This window comes from Hoplias malabaricus, chromosome 16 (genome assembly GCF_029633855.1).
Source record: "Hoplias malabaricus isolate fHopMal1 chromosome 16, fHopMal1.hap1, whole genome shotgun sequence".
Lineage (NCBI taxonomy): Eukaryota > Metazoa > Chordata > Actinopteri > Characiformes > Erythrinidae > Hoplias > Hoplias malabaricus.
Genome location: NC_089815.1, coordinates 11,033,161 through 11,049,422, shown reverse-complemented (window position 1 = coordinate 11,049,422; position 16,262 = coordinate 11,033,161). Strand labels below are relative to the sequence as shown.

At 36.2% G+C, this 16,262-nt stretch overlaps 1 protein-coding gene across 1 annotated transcript; it reads left to right on the top strand.

Moving 5' to 3' along the window:
* Positions 1 to 333: 333 nt before the first annotated feature.
* Positions 334 to 14,562, top strand: LOC136671963 (adhesion G-protein coupled receptor G5-like). Its single transcript, XM_066647876.1, has 14 exons — positions 334 to 636; positions 6,452 to 6,540; positions 6,745 to 7,188; positions 8,379 to 8,427; positions 9,226 to 9,340; positions 9,558 to 9,680; positions 9,767 to 9,874; positions 10,232 to 10,274; positions 10,404 to 10,507; positions 10,798 to 10,916; positions 11,123 to 11,382; positions 11,704 to 11,803; positions 12,136 to 12,404; positions 12,808 to 14,562. The coding sequence occupies exons 2-14, from the start codon at positions 6,471 to 6,473 to the stop codon at positions 12,930 to 12,932; spliced, it is 1,929 nt and encodes a 642-aa protein (XP_066503973.1). The 5' UTR covers positions 334 to 636; positions 6,452 to 6,470; the 3' UTR covers positions 12,933 to 14,562.
* Positions 14,563 to 16,262: the final 1,700 nt, after the last annotated feature.

Below are 16,262 nucleotides of genomic sequence, written 5' to 3'. Positions count from 1 at the left end.
TCATAGGTCACCACATCATCACCACATTATATGTTCCTAGTATAATATACACACCGACTTATCACATTCTTTAAAGTTTTCTCGCTCCTATACCTGAACTATTCACGTGTAGCTTTTATGTTTGATTAAAATCCTTTAATGAGTGGTGTTTTATACTTTCAAGCATTACTTTTGTTTACAAAATATTATATAGTCGTATTCTTTCAGCACCCTTTAGCTCCAGCGCGTACTTTCCGTAAGTGTCCCTCCCCCTCCTCCGCAAACACAGTAGCGGCTCGAAGCGGTCAGCTACACAGGCACACCTCGCTTCAGATGGTAAGACATTTTCACTACCACTTTGGAGAGAGGAACCGCGGGTTTCTCACAAGACACGTGAAAATCGCTGAAACATCTGCGGCATAAAACTTGTAGGTCGTTAAGATACATATCAGCCTGGACTTTCCGCGCGCGCGGCGCGTGCACGTGGGACAGTGACGCGGAGCCTAGTGTTAACGGCTGTGAGGAGCTGAGAGCTTCAGACTCGTCGAGGGTTCGTGCTGCGGGTTCACTACGCTCTGCCCAACACGGTTTAATTACAACCACAAAACCTTCCGCTGGAGGATAGCTAAGACCCTGTACGAAACCTTTCGACTTAAGGTAAGTTGTCTGAAAATGTAAACCATTGACCACAGATTTTATTAGTCTTTTTTTATTGCTGTGTTATTGCTTTTTGTGGTGTATTGGTTAGTCCCTTTTGTCTATATAGGATTTTGGCTCGTTTAAAGCTTTCATCACCATGTGACTTTAACGTTATTGCACAGAAACGTACACAAATGTGTAAGGTGTGTGTATATTCGTAGGTTTATGGTTATTTGTATACTTTTTATTATAGTGAACACAAATAGCCAGAACAAGGGATCCGTCTTTGACAACAGGTCAAGTGTATATCCTATGGGCAGCATACATGCATTCTTATAAATCCACCATATATATTGATTTATTTTGTAGAGTTGTGTTGTGTTATGCAGATGTCACCGTGAGAGTTTTGGGTTCATAATATATTTATTTCATGCATTAAAATTGTAGTTATTTGATTCAGACATGTCCATTAGGTCTATGAATGGAAAAATATAATCAACATTAATAAACATCAGTTTAATTTGCTTTTTGACAAGAACAGCAATGACTAGTTTGTTCCTCATGATCTATTTTATTGAATTTTGCCCACCATTTGAATCAAGTAAACAAAAAGGAACACTCATACAATATAATGTTCTGTTTTACTGAAGGTCCATGCGTAATGCTGTTAAGTAAGTAAAAACTGTAGTAATGCTGAGAATATTTTTACCTAGTAATTTATTTTGAGTGAGCTGAGATTACTCATAACACAGAAAAACCCCTTGAAGTCTCCCCGAACTCACAAAGTTTCTCGTTTAATGCTAATGTAGCTTATTCCTACTTCATTCATGCATGAATCCGACCAATTCATATATATAAGTGATATATATATATACACACACAAATCTGCACGACTGTATGTGTGTAATGTTTGGGAATCAGATTTGGAGATGTTTGAGGAAATTGGAGCGCAGGTGGAGGAGCTGCAGACGCATATTTACTCTGAGGCTATGAATAAATCAAAAAGATCGCGAGCCTGCCTGTCTCAAGAGTGAAAGTGTGCTCAAGTGAACAGAGCATATATCACCCCAGTAACCTCTGCAAGCCCCTGATCAATACATATCACTAGGCAGGAATGCTCTCCACAGCTACCCTATTTTAGTAGAAGGTTCAGGCACATGCTTAATGAATCATGCTCTCAGTTTTTGCCACATTACTTGCAGGCCAGTCAAAATATGACTCAAAAACATTTTCACATGAAACAAAGAGCTGGAAACCTACTTTCAGATTCAGATGCTACTGCATGCTTTAAATGGTTTATCCTCACTCAGAAATAGTTGACGTAGAGTTGATAGTGCCAGTATTTGATGTAGAATGTAAACATTGTTACCATATTGAGAATCTAAGCTATTTAAATAATCTGTTTGAATATGTTGTATTTATGAGTTCAGAATCTTACAAGATCAAAACTTTCTTTATTTCAAAGTAATATATATTAAAATAATCCAACTAATTCTTCACATTTCTATCAAACACAATAATCACGCATATTCAGCCAAAAGCAGGTTAGCCCCTTATTCAAGGTGAAATAATAATAAGTTTGGCCTGAACTGGTTTTTAAAAAGCAATGGGAAAACAGCCTATTGAATTCTAAGCTGCAGACAGTGGTTGGAAACTGTTCTGTAAAAATTAGAACGCTGGCTGTTTTATTGTATACACAAACACATCCAGCAAGCAATAGTAATAAGCAAGACAAACGTAGGATATGATCATTCAAAACAACCTGCAACTGTAAATGTCTGCCTGGGTTGCAGGTTTTCAGCCTATTTTATCTTCCTTTTCAGTTTCTTTGGTTTTCCTGTCTGAACCACTCTGGTTTAGCTGTTTGTTTTAAACAGTTTCAACATGTTATTACTGATGCTGCTTAATGACAGCGGAATCTTGCAGCCATCGAATACCAGTGTCCCTCTATTCTCACAACGTTTAAGACTTGCTTAATAATGAGGTTGAACAGCTTTTCTCTTCTCAAAAGCTGTGATGTCAAAAGCTACAACAGTCCTAAGCCCCTCATCTCTGTGTGTGCGGTTCACCCGGCAGCTTTGTCACACAAGACAGCATGAAGCTATAAGCTGTGGCATCTCTGACTAACAAAAGCCTGTGCATATCTTCATGCTTGCCAGCTTGAAAAAGTTGAATCATCATGAGGAAATGCTACTGCACCGAGTACACCACAAAAGAAGATGAAAAACAAAAAAGTTTAAAAGTGTATATAGGTGTTAAATTCTTATCACACTGCGAGGAAATATTGGGTGGGGAGTGTGAAATTGACTGAGCGAAAGGTTTACCTCAAAAAATGTAGAGTCACTTATTTGCAATTTTCTTTTTTTTCTGAGCTGACAGTTCGTTTGAAGGCTAAGAGTTCAGTGAATACACACAAACACACACACACACACACACACACATAGCATGTGTACACTCGCATACAAGGCAGTCTCCATGGCAGTTCAAGAAATGAAAAGGGACATTCTTTCAGTGAGGCCCACATAGCTTTAACAATGGATGGCAGAGAGAGTGAGTGAATGAGAGAGAGAGAGAGAGAGAGAGAGAGAGAGAGAGAGAGAGAGAGAGAGAGAGAGAGAGAGAGTGTAAGGGTGTGAAGTTCAGGCCCACCCTTCTCAAACAGCACATAGGAACTAGACACTCTCTGTGAAGTAGATAACAGTGGGTTGTGTCAAGACATTCTACAGATATTCTTAACTAGATGAATGTTTATTATCATTTGCAGAGAAATGTTGTGGACAAACACTAAGAGACAGTTTACTCTAGTGCTCTGGCACTCTGAGTTGTTCCAGCACTAAATACAGATCGTAGCAGTGCTGCCAAAATTTTAAGGGCAAATATTTACAGCCAAGAGTATTGGAGTACCAGGGACTGCTAGTGTTTGTAATTTAATTAATTTTTTCTAGCAGTGTCATTTCTCTTTTTTTTGTCTCACACTTAAAACTAAATTCTGATGAAAGAGAGACATTATAAACTGGTAGCAGGGTGTAAAATGCATGAGTCACCTTGTCCAATCTGATACGACTGTCTGCAGATGTTGTGTATAGCTGAATGCCTGCTGCTGCAGGTTTGTGCATGCCTGAGTGTAAACAGCCTCTAAATGAGTTAAAACCACTACAAAGTATGAATGTCCTTTTGCAGTTGCATTTTTTACATCTAAAGCAGCTTGTAATATCTGCATAGTATAACTCAGGTGTAAGTACAGCAATCACTCACTCTCAGCATATCCAGGTATTATATGCAAGAAAAAATTACCTCAAGGATATATTTTTCCAAAATATAATACCCTGACTTAGTAATAAATGGTGAATTAAAGGATAATTTTGGTATTTTCCCCTGTAATGGCATGTCAGTTTTAGACACGAAACCGTTACTGGTTAACGTAAAGCAGTTAATGTAAAAAATCCTGATGGTTAGTCCTACTGTTTTAATGTCAATTACTGAAGTTTAAAAAACTCACAAATATAGAGAACAGTCTCTGAGACAGTTCCGCTGGCCCAGCATGTTACATGTGTTTGTTTTGTGTGAGGGGAAACATGATGCAGTGACAGACTTACAACCTAATCTGACCGCCCCAGTCAGGATTGGGAAGTGAGATTGGGAACCACTGCATTGCAGTAAACATGTGCTAGTTTAATAATTATTTTTCATTTTTAACAATGAACAAGACAACTCAGGCAAAAAAAAAAAAAAATGTGACAGATTCTAACCAGAATTACAAACTCCACCTTAAATGATGCACACTCGGTTCCACTTTAAATGCTGCTATAATTACCACCTTAATTTAGAATAAAGTTTTGAGACTCTTTCTACATTCAACAGTACTCGATAAAATTCTGCCACCAACATTAACGTTAAGTCCCACCTTAAGTTCTTCAAGGGCATTTTATGCTCTAGGAGCTGTTTGAAATAAATATGCCTCTTAAAAAAGCAACTTGGGTATTAATAATAATAATAATAATAAAAAGGGATAGCTGTTTTGACTCTGTAGCAAACTAATTTCCACAAAAACAATAAAGTTTAGGTTTATATTGTTGTGATTACTCATTATGTCTGAAACAAAACCTAATACAGTGATTACTACTTAATCTCACGTGACCTTTACAGCTGCACATAGGGAAACAGAAAAATGAGACTGCAGAGTTCATTGTTCATTTAGGCCTAGTTTGTTTAAGCTTTATTTAAATGAGATCATAGTGTATATTTTAACAATACTACCATAATACTAATGATGATCATTATATTGAATTTTCATGCTTCTTTATGTTTAGTCAGTTGTAAACACTATAATAATTGAGGTTTTATTTTGGATTTTTCTAGAAGGAAGTCACGTCTGTAGTTGGACCCATATTTGACAAATCTTCATACATATCATTGTTTGAAAGAGATAGTTACATTACATTCGAAATCACACCTCACACCCTGCACTGTATCTCGAAGCCATAGTTTTTTTCAAGTCTGACAGTTCACTTTTCCACATTCATTTCAGACCTGCCTTAAGTATTTATATTTTAGGGTATGTGAATGTCACTTTTGATGTTTGAGTCACAAAGAAACCAGCCACTTTCCAGCAACTTTGAGTGGTTTCAAGAGGCTGACTAAATCTTGTTTTTTAAGACATCTGCTTGATTTGTTAGAAAGAGAGGCTGTTGTGTTTTGTTGAGTTTTGCAAGCAATTTGCAGCCATTGATGCAAAGTTATAAGTCTCAGCATAAACAGAACATTAAGAAAAGATGGAAAAGTTATAGAGGCAAACAAGTGTTGTTTGATAAAGGAAGCTGAAGTTCAGGTAAAAATACTTAACAGAACTTCTTAATTCATATAAAGGAAGCAGACAAAAAGAATAAAGACGGCATCATACTTTTTTGCGACCAAGAATAGAGGCAATGCTTATGATATTCCTGACAGGAAATTATTAATGGTCTCATAAATAGCACTCTTTAAACTAACCGAAGGTACAAATATGTTTCCATTGATAAAAATCCAGTTATAGATTGTGTGGTTATATGTACTATCTTTCTCAGGCAGTATATTTATGTTTCCTACAGATAATCAGCATGTGGTTTGTTTGAACACATCCCCTTACTGTCAACTTGCAGACAAGTGACAAGCTTAAGGGGAAAATAAAACTGTATTAATAAGACCTCCATGTGACAAATGTTCAAATACATAAAACCATGCAGTGATCCTGGTACTTTATGGAGGGGGTAGATAACCTGGAAGATACCACTCCCTACAAGAAAGAAAATGTTTCATGAAAGAAAATCATGGTTCAGCCATAGTAACTTCGCATTGATTTGTAGGGAGCTTTCCTTCGTAGGAGAAAATTGGACCCAAAACAGACCCCCCAAAGCCTATCACTCTAGGGGTCACAGATTCAGATTTGTGTTGTTTTCTTGATCTAAACCATACATACGCTTCCCCCACTCCTGGAGAATGTGGAGGATGACTCAGAAAACCACAACATATTTATGTTTTTTTTTCACAACTGTACACCCAGTTGTTCATTTGTCTTTGTAATGAAGGATTTATTAAATGCTGCCCTTATTTCACTGTCTTCCACATTTTTAAAGAACACTAAGTAGTATTTTTATGCTAAAAGTAGGACTTCAAAATCACTGTGATGATTCACTGACCTGTAATAGTGTGAATAGGACCTGTCATTGCTACTCCCAGCTCAGCAGTGCGAGTCACTGTGAATCCCTACTCATTTCTTTGTTTTTAGTGCAAACAACAATAATGAGAACATCATTTTTCTCACAACCTGTCTTTTGGTATTTTTGTTGCATGGTAGGAGTCATCAAGGCACAGTGATGGATCCAGATATTAGGAGCATTAGAAGAATCCTGCCACTGGTCTTTCTCACATTCATTTGGGGGCCAGGTGAGTATTTATATTGCAGAGATTACAGATCCAACATAATCTGTCTTGGTTTTCAACTGCCCTGTCTTTTTGCTGATAATACTAATTGCTATAGTTATAGTTACACAAAAGATTTATTTTGTTTTAACACATATCAGACGTAGCCACTTCTGTCTAACTTGATATAATGAATTAATTTATTTGTGCATTCTTTTTTTTATACAGTGGCAACAGAAAATGACAGAGATTTCAAGATGTGCGGAACTTGGAAGCATGGCAATGTTTCACAACAACTTAGCCTTGACCTAAAAACTGGCTGTGACAAAGTCATTATTTCGGCCAATAAAAGCACACTCTCTATCCAGGGGAGGATCACAGCTCAGTGTACGAAATCTGAAGTTAGGCCCCTGAATTCATCCCAGGTTCCCAGTCACTTCTGTGTGTTCTGGGAACCAATTCTGGACTCGCTGGTCCTGGAGCTGGATAATGTAACCATTACACTCTGTGACTCTTATGGCATACAGACCAATTGCTGTACTGACCTCTCTAGTGGTAGTCAGAGTAAGTCCCAGGACAAATATGGCATTGCCAATGGTAGCATTCATGGGGACCTCATCTCTGGAAATTTGATGTCAGTATATGAATTTAGAGGCGACACAATTAACTGCAGTAAGTCTCAAATTATATCAATTAAATTGTGTATCTCTGATGTATTAGCCTCTTTCTCTGTAAACGCTCTATAAACCCAAGAAATACATTTTAAATGACATACACCGATCAGCCACAAAATTATAACCACTGACAGGTGAAGTTGCCCCTTTGAGAGAGTGGGATATATTTTGCTGCAATTGAACAGCATTTTCTTGCAGGCGATGTGTTGGAAGCATAAAAAAATCGACAAGCGTAAAAATCACTTTTGTCAAAAGCAAAATTGTGATGTGTAGACAGCTCGGTCAAGGCATCTCCAAAACAGCAGGACTTGTGGGGAATTTCTGGTATATGGTGATTGGTACCTACCAAAAGTGATCCAAGAAAGAACTACTTGTGATTCGATAGGCCCACTAATGCAAGACTCGTTGGAGGTCAATCCTAGCCTTTCTGTTCCAGTACCCTTGGATTACTACAGATTGCTGTAAAAGTTAAGGCTGGCTTTGATGGAAAATTGTGTGTGTCCAAGGTAAGCCCTGTCCACTGCTGAAAGTGCGTACATTGGGAATGTGAGCATCAGAACTGGACCATGGAGCAAGGTGAAGGAGGTGGCCTGGTCTGATGTATCACATTTTGTTTTACATTATGTGGATGGATCATGTGCATCAATTAGATGGGGAAGAGATGGTGCCAGGATGCACTTTAGGAGAAAGAAATGGTGGCAAAGCCAGTGTGATATCTTCATGGCAACTATATTTCTGAATAGCAGTGGCCTCTTGCAGAAGGTTAGTGTGCAGGAATAGTTGGAGGAACATAGTTTTCAATGTGTTGCCAGGGCCCAGATCTCAATCTCTGGGTGCTGGAAAACTAAGTCAAATCCATGGAGGCCACACCTCACAACTTACAGGAGCTATAGAGTTTACTGCTAATGTCTTGTGTCTGGAAACCATAGGACACTTAGGTGTCTTGCTGAGTCTATACCTTGAGAGGTCAGAAATGTTTTGGTGGCGTAAGGGGGACTTGCACAATATTTGGCTGGTGGTGTTAATATAATGGCTGATCGGTGAAGTTAAAGTGTAACTAGCACTTTATTTAGTAATGACTTATAAACCTAGAGTATAAGGAGTGTTTTTAGCTGTGAATGGTGTGCAATGAAACATGAAAACAATTTAATCAATGATCTACGTATTTTTTTTTACTTCCATTTGCAGAGGAAGAGTTCTGTGATAAAGCAACGCACGAATCCAGAGGAGCCAACATGTAAGTTCAGTTATTCATATACAGTTTTGAATCCATATTTCAATACCAGATAATACTACGGCTGGACAATAATTAATATATATATAAAATGAGTCAGTAACATTCATATGATTTTTAATAATTAATATTTCAGTATATATATTATTTACAGCATCTGTCACTGATTGATGGTCATTACAGGGCGCTGCCATCTATTCACTGCATTCAATTTCAAAGTTAGATTAAAAATATTAATATTGACAAAGCCAAGATGTGGTGTCATGTTGCTTTCAGTTCTTGGCAATTTTTTCGTTGGCATTTGTTTTGTTCATATCAATATTGGAATTATATCGTATTGACAAATTAAGAAATATTTTGTGATATACATTTTGAGCACCTCTTCCAGCTCTAGATGATATCAGGCCAGAATATGTTTTGTACATTGTTTTGTCATCTAAAAAAGTTTGGCCTTAACAGGAAGCTAAAACACATGATCAGGGCAGTGGTAGGATTTAGATCATTCACGCTGTCAGCTCGTGCAGGCACTAAGAATTACATTATTTTTTTTTTTTTTTTATGTCTAAGCAGAAAATTTGCAATGTTGCTGTCCAAGCAGTTTTTAGATGAGCCAATCCTTTTGTATGCATGTGTATAGTATATGAGTATTTCGGAGCTGCATTATGCATGGTGTGGTTATATTCAGGTCTGCTGTGGTTACAGTGGCTATTATGAAGTGATGCATTCAGAATCTCAGTATAACCAACATATACAATTGATGACAGTCAGCACCCATACATCAATATTAATGTTTGTCTCTAGGATAGAGGACGCTGTGATGAGGTCCAAAAGTGTTGGCAGTGTGGATCTACCATGTGCTCAGAGTGTAGTGCTTGAGATGAAGGAAGACTTTGAAGGAGTTAATGTAACCTTACCTGTAAGAATACACAAACACGTGCATACACACACATAAACACACACAAATTTGCTTTTAGGTGCACAACTATTTTGTAATGATTTTACCTGTGAATACATAAAAGCTTTTTTTAATCTGAACAACAGACACTAGAAACATATCTATATGATTATATACATGTTAATATGACATATTTTTAAACTTATAAATATCAACACTGATAAAATTATTGTTCCAGGCCCCAAAAAGTGTGCCAAAAAACACAATTCCTCAGTTGTACCTACCTGCCTGCCTAAAACCTTCAAAACCACAGACTGCCAAAGTAGTCTGCACCTACTACAAAAACAGCAATCTATTTCAGGTGTGATGGTATTTTCTTATATTAGAATATTTCCGCATTGGACTGGGCAGCACTTGTTCAACTGTAATACCTCCATGTGGTTTCAGGGTCCTTTGAAGGTGTTGGATGATGTTGTTGGCATCTCAGTTGAAAATGAGATTATAACCAACCTCCCTGAACCCGTCAAAATCAAGTTCCTTCACTCTGACATACTGGTAAGTGTGAGCACACATGCAACAGTTGTTGCAACAGAAACTTTGTTTATTGTGATGTACGAAGTGTTATGTGGTTAGGAAAAGTGCATCGACTTTTTGGACATCCGTGCCAGAACAGGAGGCTATGTGTTCTACGGTCATACACCCAAAGTGAAAACCACTTCAAAGTGCTTGTGAAGGTTAAGAAACAGTTGCTGGAAACATGAAAATAAAATGAAAGCAACGTTGTCTGTTTGTTTTAATTAGTGTTAGTTTTAAACCTTTGTTGATATGACTAATCATTCTTCATCTTTGTGCACATTTACATTTATAATAACCCTTATTGATTGCAATTAATGTGCCTTGTTTTTCTGGCAGGAAAATCAAACTGCAAAATGTGTTTCATGGGATACAAGGAGAGGTGGGTAAAAAAACTAAATAAATATCTAGTTATGTTTTATTTCAAGGTGAGATAACAATGTAGACACTGTTTGATTCTGATAACACACGAGACATGGTGGTATCTCATATTTTTCTGTTCTGTTGCCAGATAAAAAAATCAAATGGAGGTTAGAGGGTTGCCAAACAGTACACATCAGCTCAAAGGAAACAGAGTGCTTCTGTAATCATCTTACATACTTTGCTATTCTTGTGGTGAGTTACACGTTCACAATTAAAATGAGTTCAAATGGTTTCCTAAACCTATTTTAAACATGGCGGCTCCCATGAGGAAACCTGCTCAAACAAAACTGCTTTATTCAACTCTTACTTTACACAAATAAAATATAAAAATTATAAAAGTCTGAGATATTATTTGCCACATGATGGTGGTAAAAATGATTTACTGCTCTATTAATTTGTAACAGCATTTCCAAATAGACAATAAATAGGTTGTTCTCTTACTACAAACTCTCTGTTTTGTCTCTGCTTGTTCTTATATACAGCAAGTGAACCCTACAAGAAAGTTGCAGCATCTAAAAGCGCTCACCTTCATTACAGCAGTGGGCTGTGCTGTGTCCCTTGTCAGCTGTGCTGTTCTCTTTGTGTCACTCTGCAGGAAAAGGTACTTTGCAGTTTCTGTTAATTCAGTTTATAGTAAAAATGTTATGTGTAATGAATCAACTGAAGGAGAAACAAACTGATATAATATCTTTAAAAAAAACATACTATTTTTCTACAAATATAACAGTGTATTAAAATTGTCAACCAGAGCATTTGATCCTGTTGTGCATGTTTTTTTATTAATTAATTAATTTTTTTTTATTGTAGGAGAGCTAAAGACCAGTCCAGTCTGGTGCACCGTGGCTTGGTAGTGGCTCTTTTCTTTCTCTGCCTTTTTTTTATTCTCACCGGCTCTATTGCCAATTTGGGGCAGGAAACTTTGTGTCAGTTTGTGGGTGCACTACTGCACTATTCGCTGCTCAGCACCCTCTGTTGGATGGCTGTAGAAGTGTTCCACACATTTTGGATGATTTTCTTGGTATTTAGTCCATCGCCAAAGCCATTGATATGGTACCTTCTGGGATTTGGTAAGTTATAGAATATGTTTATTTTTTTATGCATTGTTGATGTATCCAGTTAAGATATTCATGTAGATGTATGTATACAATTGGTTTTGACATATTTTTAAACTGTATATTTGGGTTGTTTTGATTTGCAAATTGACTTTATTCTTACTTATATTAACATGAATGAAAGCATACTAGGGCTAACCCTTCTGAAACCCATAGAGATTGTGTTTATTTTTCAGTTTTTGCCTTAGGTGTTGATGTAGTGTTCTTTATAGCAGTAGTGGAAATGTGTCATAATGGAAAAGAGTGTTTTTAAAACGGAATCTTTTATTTTTTAAGGTTTGCCAGCTCTGCCTGTCATTGTTCTGGCATCAATAGGAAATGTCTATGGTGAAAGGATGGTAATGCCAAGTGATGATGTCTCAAAGCCTTATCGCATGTAAGGAATTTAATATCATAGATTACTCTTATGTTTAATCTCCCTTTACTGATAAAACTGATCCTCTGAATTTCTTTTCATTTTTCGTTATTATTTCTCACTCACTGTGCAATTTTATTATTGCAAATAAATATTGTTAATTTTAATTTGTTAATCTCATTGTCTTTAAGATTCCCAAACTATTATTTACCGCTTGTACTGTTTAAATGTAGTCATTTAGTAATATTTCATTTTATAAATTGCATAAGCCCCTGCAATATATTAGGTATAATAGTCACATTCACTGTAGTTAAATATATAAATGTTGACTTACTGATGATCTGCTTTCTCAGGTGCTGGATGACAGAGTCTCATAATGCCCTCCTCGCCCACTTTGTAATAAATGTTGGGCTCTTGGTCGCTGTGATAAGCTCTGGTTGTGTCATGCTTTTCCTGGTGGTTAGAAAGATTCATAACCGAGACGAGTGGAGGAGAAACCACGTGGCCTTTCTCAGTATCTGGGGTCTCAGCTGCCTGTTTGGCACCACGTGGATGCTAATCTTTATTGAACACCTCTCAGAAAGCGTTGTGTTTTTCTTCTGCATCATCAACTCTTTGCAAGGTATATTCAAGGAATAAATTGTTGTTTATGCTTAATTTTGCACTTCCAGTCATATGTGGTTAGCATATCTGATCTCTGTTACTATAAAATTTGTTTGTATTTAATGCCAGCAGTAAGTCAAACAACTTGTTTTTAAAGGTGGCTCTCCAAATTTAAACTGTTCTCAATGTTATGCCTCACAGAGCAAGCCAGATTTTCTAAAGGCCAAAAGTGTATAGGCCATTGTGAAGATGTGAAACAATGTACCAGGGATATTAGACTGTTCCTGTCGATTATATCAGAAGAAAATATCCTTGCCACTTTCCGTTTCTAGACAGTGCTCTCATTTTAGAAAGGTTGGTTTTTAACTCTTTGTAGTCTAGTCTCTAATCTGTTTGTAATATGTATTTTTATATTCTTACAGGATTTTTCCTCATGTTACGGTTTTATGCTCTGGAGCAGATAAGAAAGAAGTCTAAATTGATTACAGATGGTAGCAGCACTGGATCTACAAGGCAGCATATGTTACAAGTCCAGGAGAACAGTTAAGAAGCAGGTTCTTAAAATGACCCCCTTTTTGAAAATTATTTTTATAATCTTTTCATGTATTTTACAAGAGCATTCTTTATTGCATATTTCTGCATTTACACCCTGCAGGTCAGGGTCTTAAGTATTGCACTGAAGAAAAGTGAAAAGCATAAAGACATAAAAGAGATATTGATATTGTGTGCAGGCTTCACCTGTATTAAGCTAAATCTTGTATAATGTAAGCTTATTCCTTCCATTTCATTTTATCAAAAGAGCCCAGCACTAAAAGTTAATTCATTTGGTTGTAACTACTCAGAAAAACTACTGCATTAAATTTTAGTCATAAAGAGATATACACTGAATGAATCACTGGATTAGAAACACCTACCTTGTATCTACACACACTGTCTGTTTTATCAGCTCCAGTGACCATACAGAAGCACTTTGCATTTCTACTAATAGAGTGTTTCTGCATACTTTCTTATCCCCTTTCATCTTGCTCTTCGGTGAACAGTTATGATTTGGATGGCTGATTATTATGAGTGACACTGAAATTGTGGTGATGAGTTAGTGTGTGTCATGCTAGTACAGACATACACAGCAGGGCTACTAAAAAAAAAAAGTTGGGACAAGATATGAAATGGTATAACTGGTAATAATATGTTGTTTTGTAAATATTTCTTTATTCCAAATGTTAGGTCTACGACATATTCCTAAAAAGCTGAAACAGAAGTAGGTTTACAACTGTGTTGCTTTTACTGGCACTTAATTATTAATCCTTCATGGACTGGAAACAACAGCTGATCCAGTTTTGAATCAGAACTATTTGCAATAGTTCATTCTTCAGCTGCAAAATTGCACCACCATTACGGTCACATTTTTTGTCATATACAGAGATTTTTCGGGATTCTCTGAATCATTTGATATAATCCCTTAATAACCAGTCATAGCACAGTTTTTGTCATAGTGGTGAGCCCCTACCCTTCACACTCATAAAGGATTAGGCCTTTTCTAAAGGCTCCTTTCATACCCAAGTACAATTACATCACATGTTAGATTTTTATGGTGTGTTTCATCGCGTCTAACATTGTGCCAATCCTTTTTTGTAGAATGTTGCAGGCAAAACAATGAAGTTAATGTAGTAAAACATTAACTATCTAAAACTGTTTTAAATACCGGTCAGTTTTGTTTAAATACCGGTCAAACTAGTTTTCTAAATGATTTCCTTCTGTTTTTATTTGCATTTTATATACTGTTCAGTAATTAAATATTAGACAAACTGTGTTTACAGGTCAGTTCCTTCTATTTTAACTGTGTTTAAAATACTGTTCCTGTTTTTATGGTATTTGGTTTTCATTCAGTGGTTAAAGGCCTTTTCAGTGCATTAGACACAAATGAGTTTGTATAGATTTGTATAGAAGTCTGCTTTCTGTAATGCACATTCAAAGTTGATTTCAAACAAGGTTCCCATAGTCCTTCATACTTTTTCAAGTATATTTTAAGCATCCAAAACTGACATATGGGGAACAGAGACACTGTATAAGTCATAAACATTGAAATCTACGGCACTTTTATTTATTTTGAAGCTGAGCTTTAAACGTTAGTCTTATTTGTATATTTTGCAACTTCTGTTTGTATATTCCAAATAAAAGCTGATAAAATAATTGTGTGGACATTAATGTAGGCAATTAAAGGACATAGAAGTAATTTGTGTATTTCACAGACAGGGCCAAAATATATGAAATGTTATTTTAATGTGTTTGTCTTTTACATTTGTTCTTTAAGTTTAGAATCCAATGCAAAATGGCCTTTCTATGTCTCCAGTGAGTGATTTGTGTAATAACACAGTATCCCATATATTGATATGCCAAAGTATCATGTTATCATGCAGACTACCATGTTAAAATCTACAAATGCTAGTGACAGTTGTAAGAAATTTTAATAATCTATGGTTCACCCATTGGGCTGCTCATGTACATTTTTAAATTAGCAAGACATATAGAAGTATACAACTGGAGTCCCATTGCATTACTTCATGCAGTCTTGGTATATTAAACTTTCCTAATAATCTTAGAGAATCTCAAAACAAATGTGGTGTGCTAGGTATCAGGTTACTGAGCAGAATATAGTCGCATCTGTGGCTAGCTATACAGGCAGTTTGTGTTTTATTCATCAGATCAATAAAAGGATCTAATAGTTTAGTTGTTTGTTCATTGAGAAACAGCACTGTCCAAAAACAAGGACAATATGAAAGACAGCGCCCCCATGAGGTTCAATTCCTAGCTGAATGAGTGAGTTACAAGCCATTTCCAGGAGTTGTTTTACATTTAAGTCCTCCCAAATTGTTAATTAAAAATAATACTTAAATATTTCTAATGCATGCCTATTTTAAAAGTCATGTTGAAACATGTGCTTTGGTCCATTCATTATAGTTTCAAGCGCAGATGATGGGTTTATAAGAAAAACTTTTTTTTAATGCACAGTGATGATGTGGATATTTTAACTGTGGCTAACGGCACATGCGGTAAAGTTCTTACAGCTTCTTTAGAAAAGAGTGTCTATATTCAGTGACGACTTGGTCTTTTCTTATTTTATTGTGCCACCTGCTCTTTTATCATGCCTTCTAAAGAGTATAAATAATGCACACTTTTCTACAGTAATAGATGACTTGCCTTTTCTGGGAAGGCTTCTGAGTAGATTAGTTGAAATATTCTGAGTGGATGTGGTCCCAGCAGTCTATTAGCAGAATATTAATTAGATCGGGTACTGATGTTGCGGTCGTAGTGGATGCTCATCCCAGTTTTATTTAATGGAACATAATTATTCCAAAGAGGAATAAAAGGTTCCATTTCTCCACAACCCAATGCTGCGTGGCTTTATACTGTTATAGGTAAGGCTTGGTATTGAACAAACTTAAAGCAAATTCTAGCCAGCAAAGCTTAAAAAATAGTTTGAGGCATGTACACAACTCGATTTATTATCTCTGAATAAAATCTATGAACAGACTTTTAACAGTTCTCTGGCAGCCACAGATAACATTGTTTACTATTATTATTATTATTATTATTATTATGTAATTGTTATCGGAGCATTTATATAATTAAATGATTGCAATCGGGATGTCAAATATTTCAAAATGTAACAAAAAAAATAATAAAAGCCTCTAAAATAATGGAAAAGGACTTTTTCAGCCTTCACAGTTAATGTATGCAGGTCAGAAGTAATTATGTGCTTCTAGGATCCTAGATGATGTCACTGGGTCTCCATGGACAATGAGATCATTATAACTGGAAGAATAAAAACTCCATGTCTATTCCAGTAAATGTAAATGGCTTAAACGTAACATGTCAT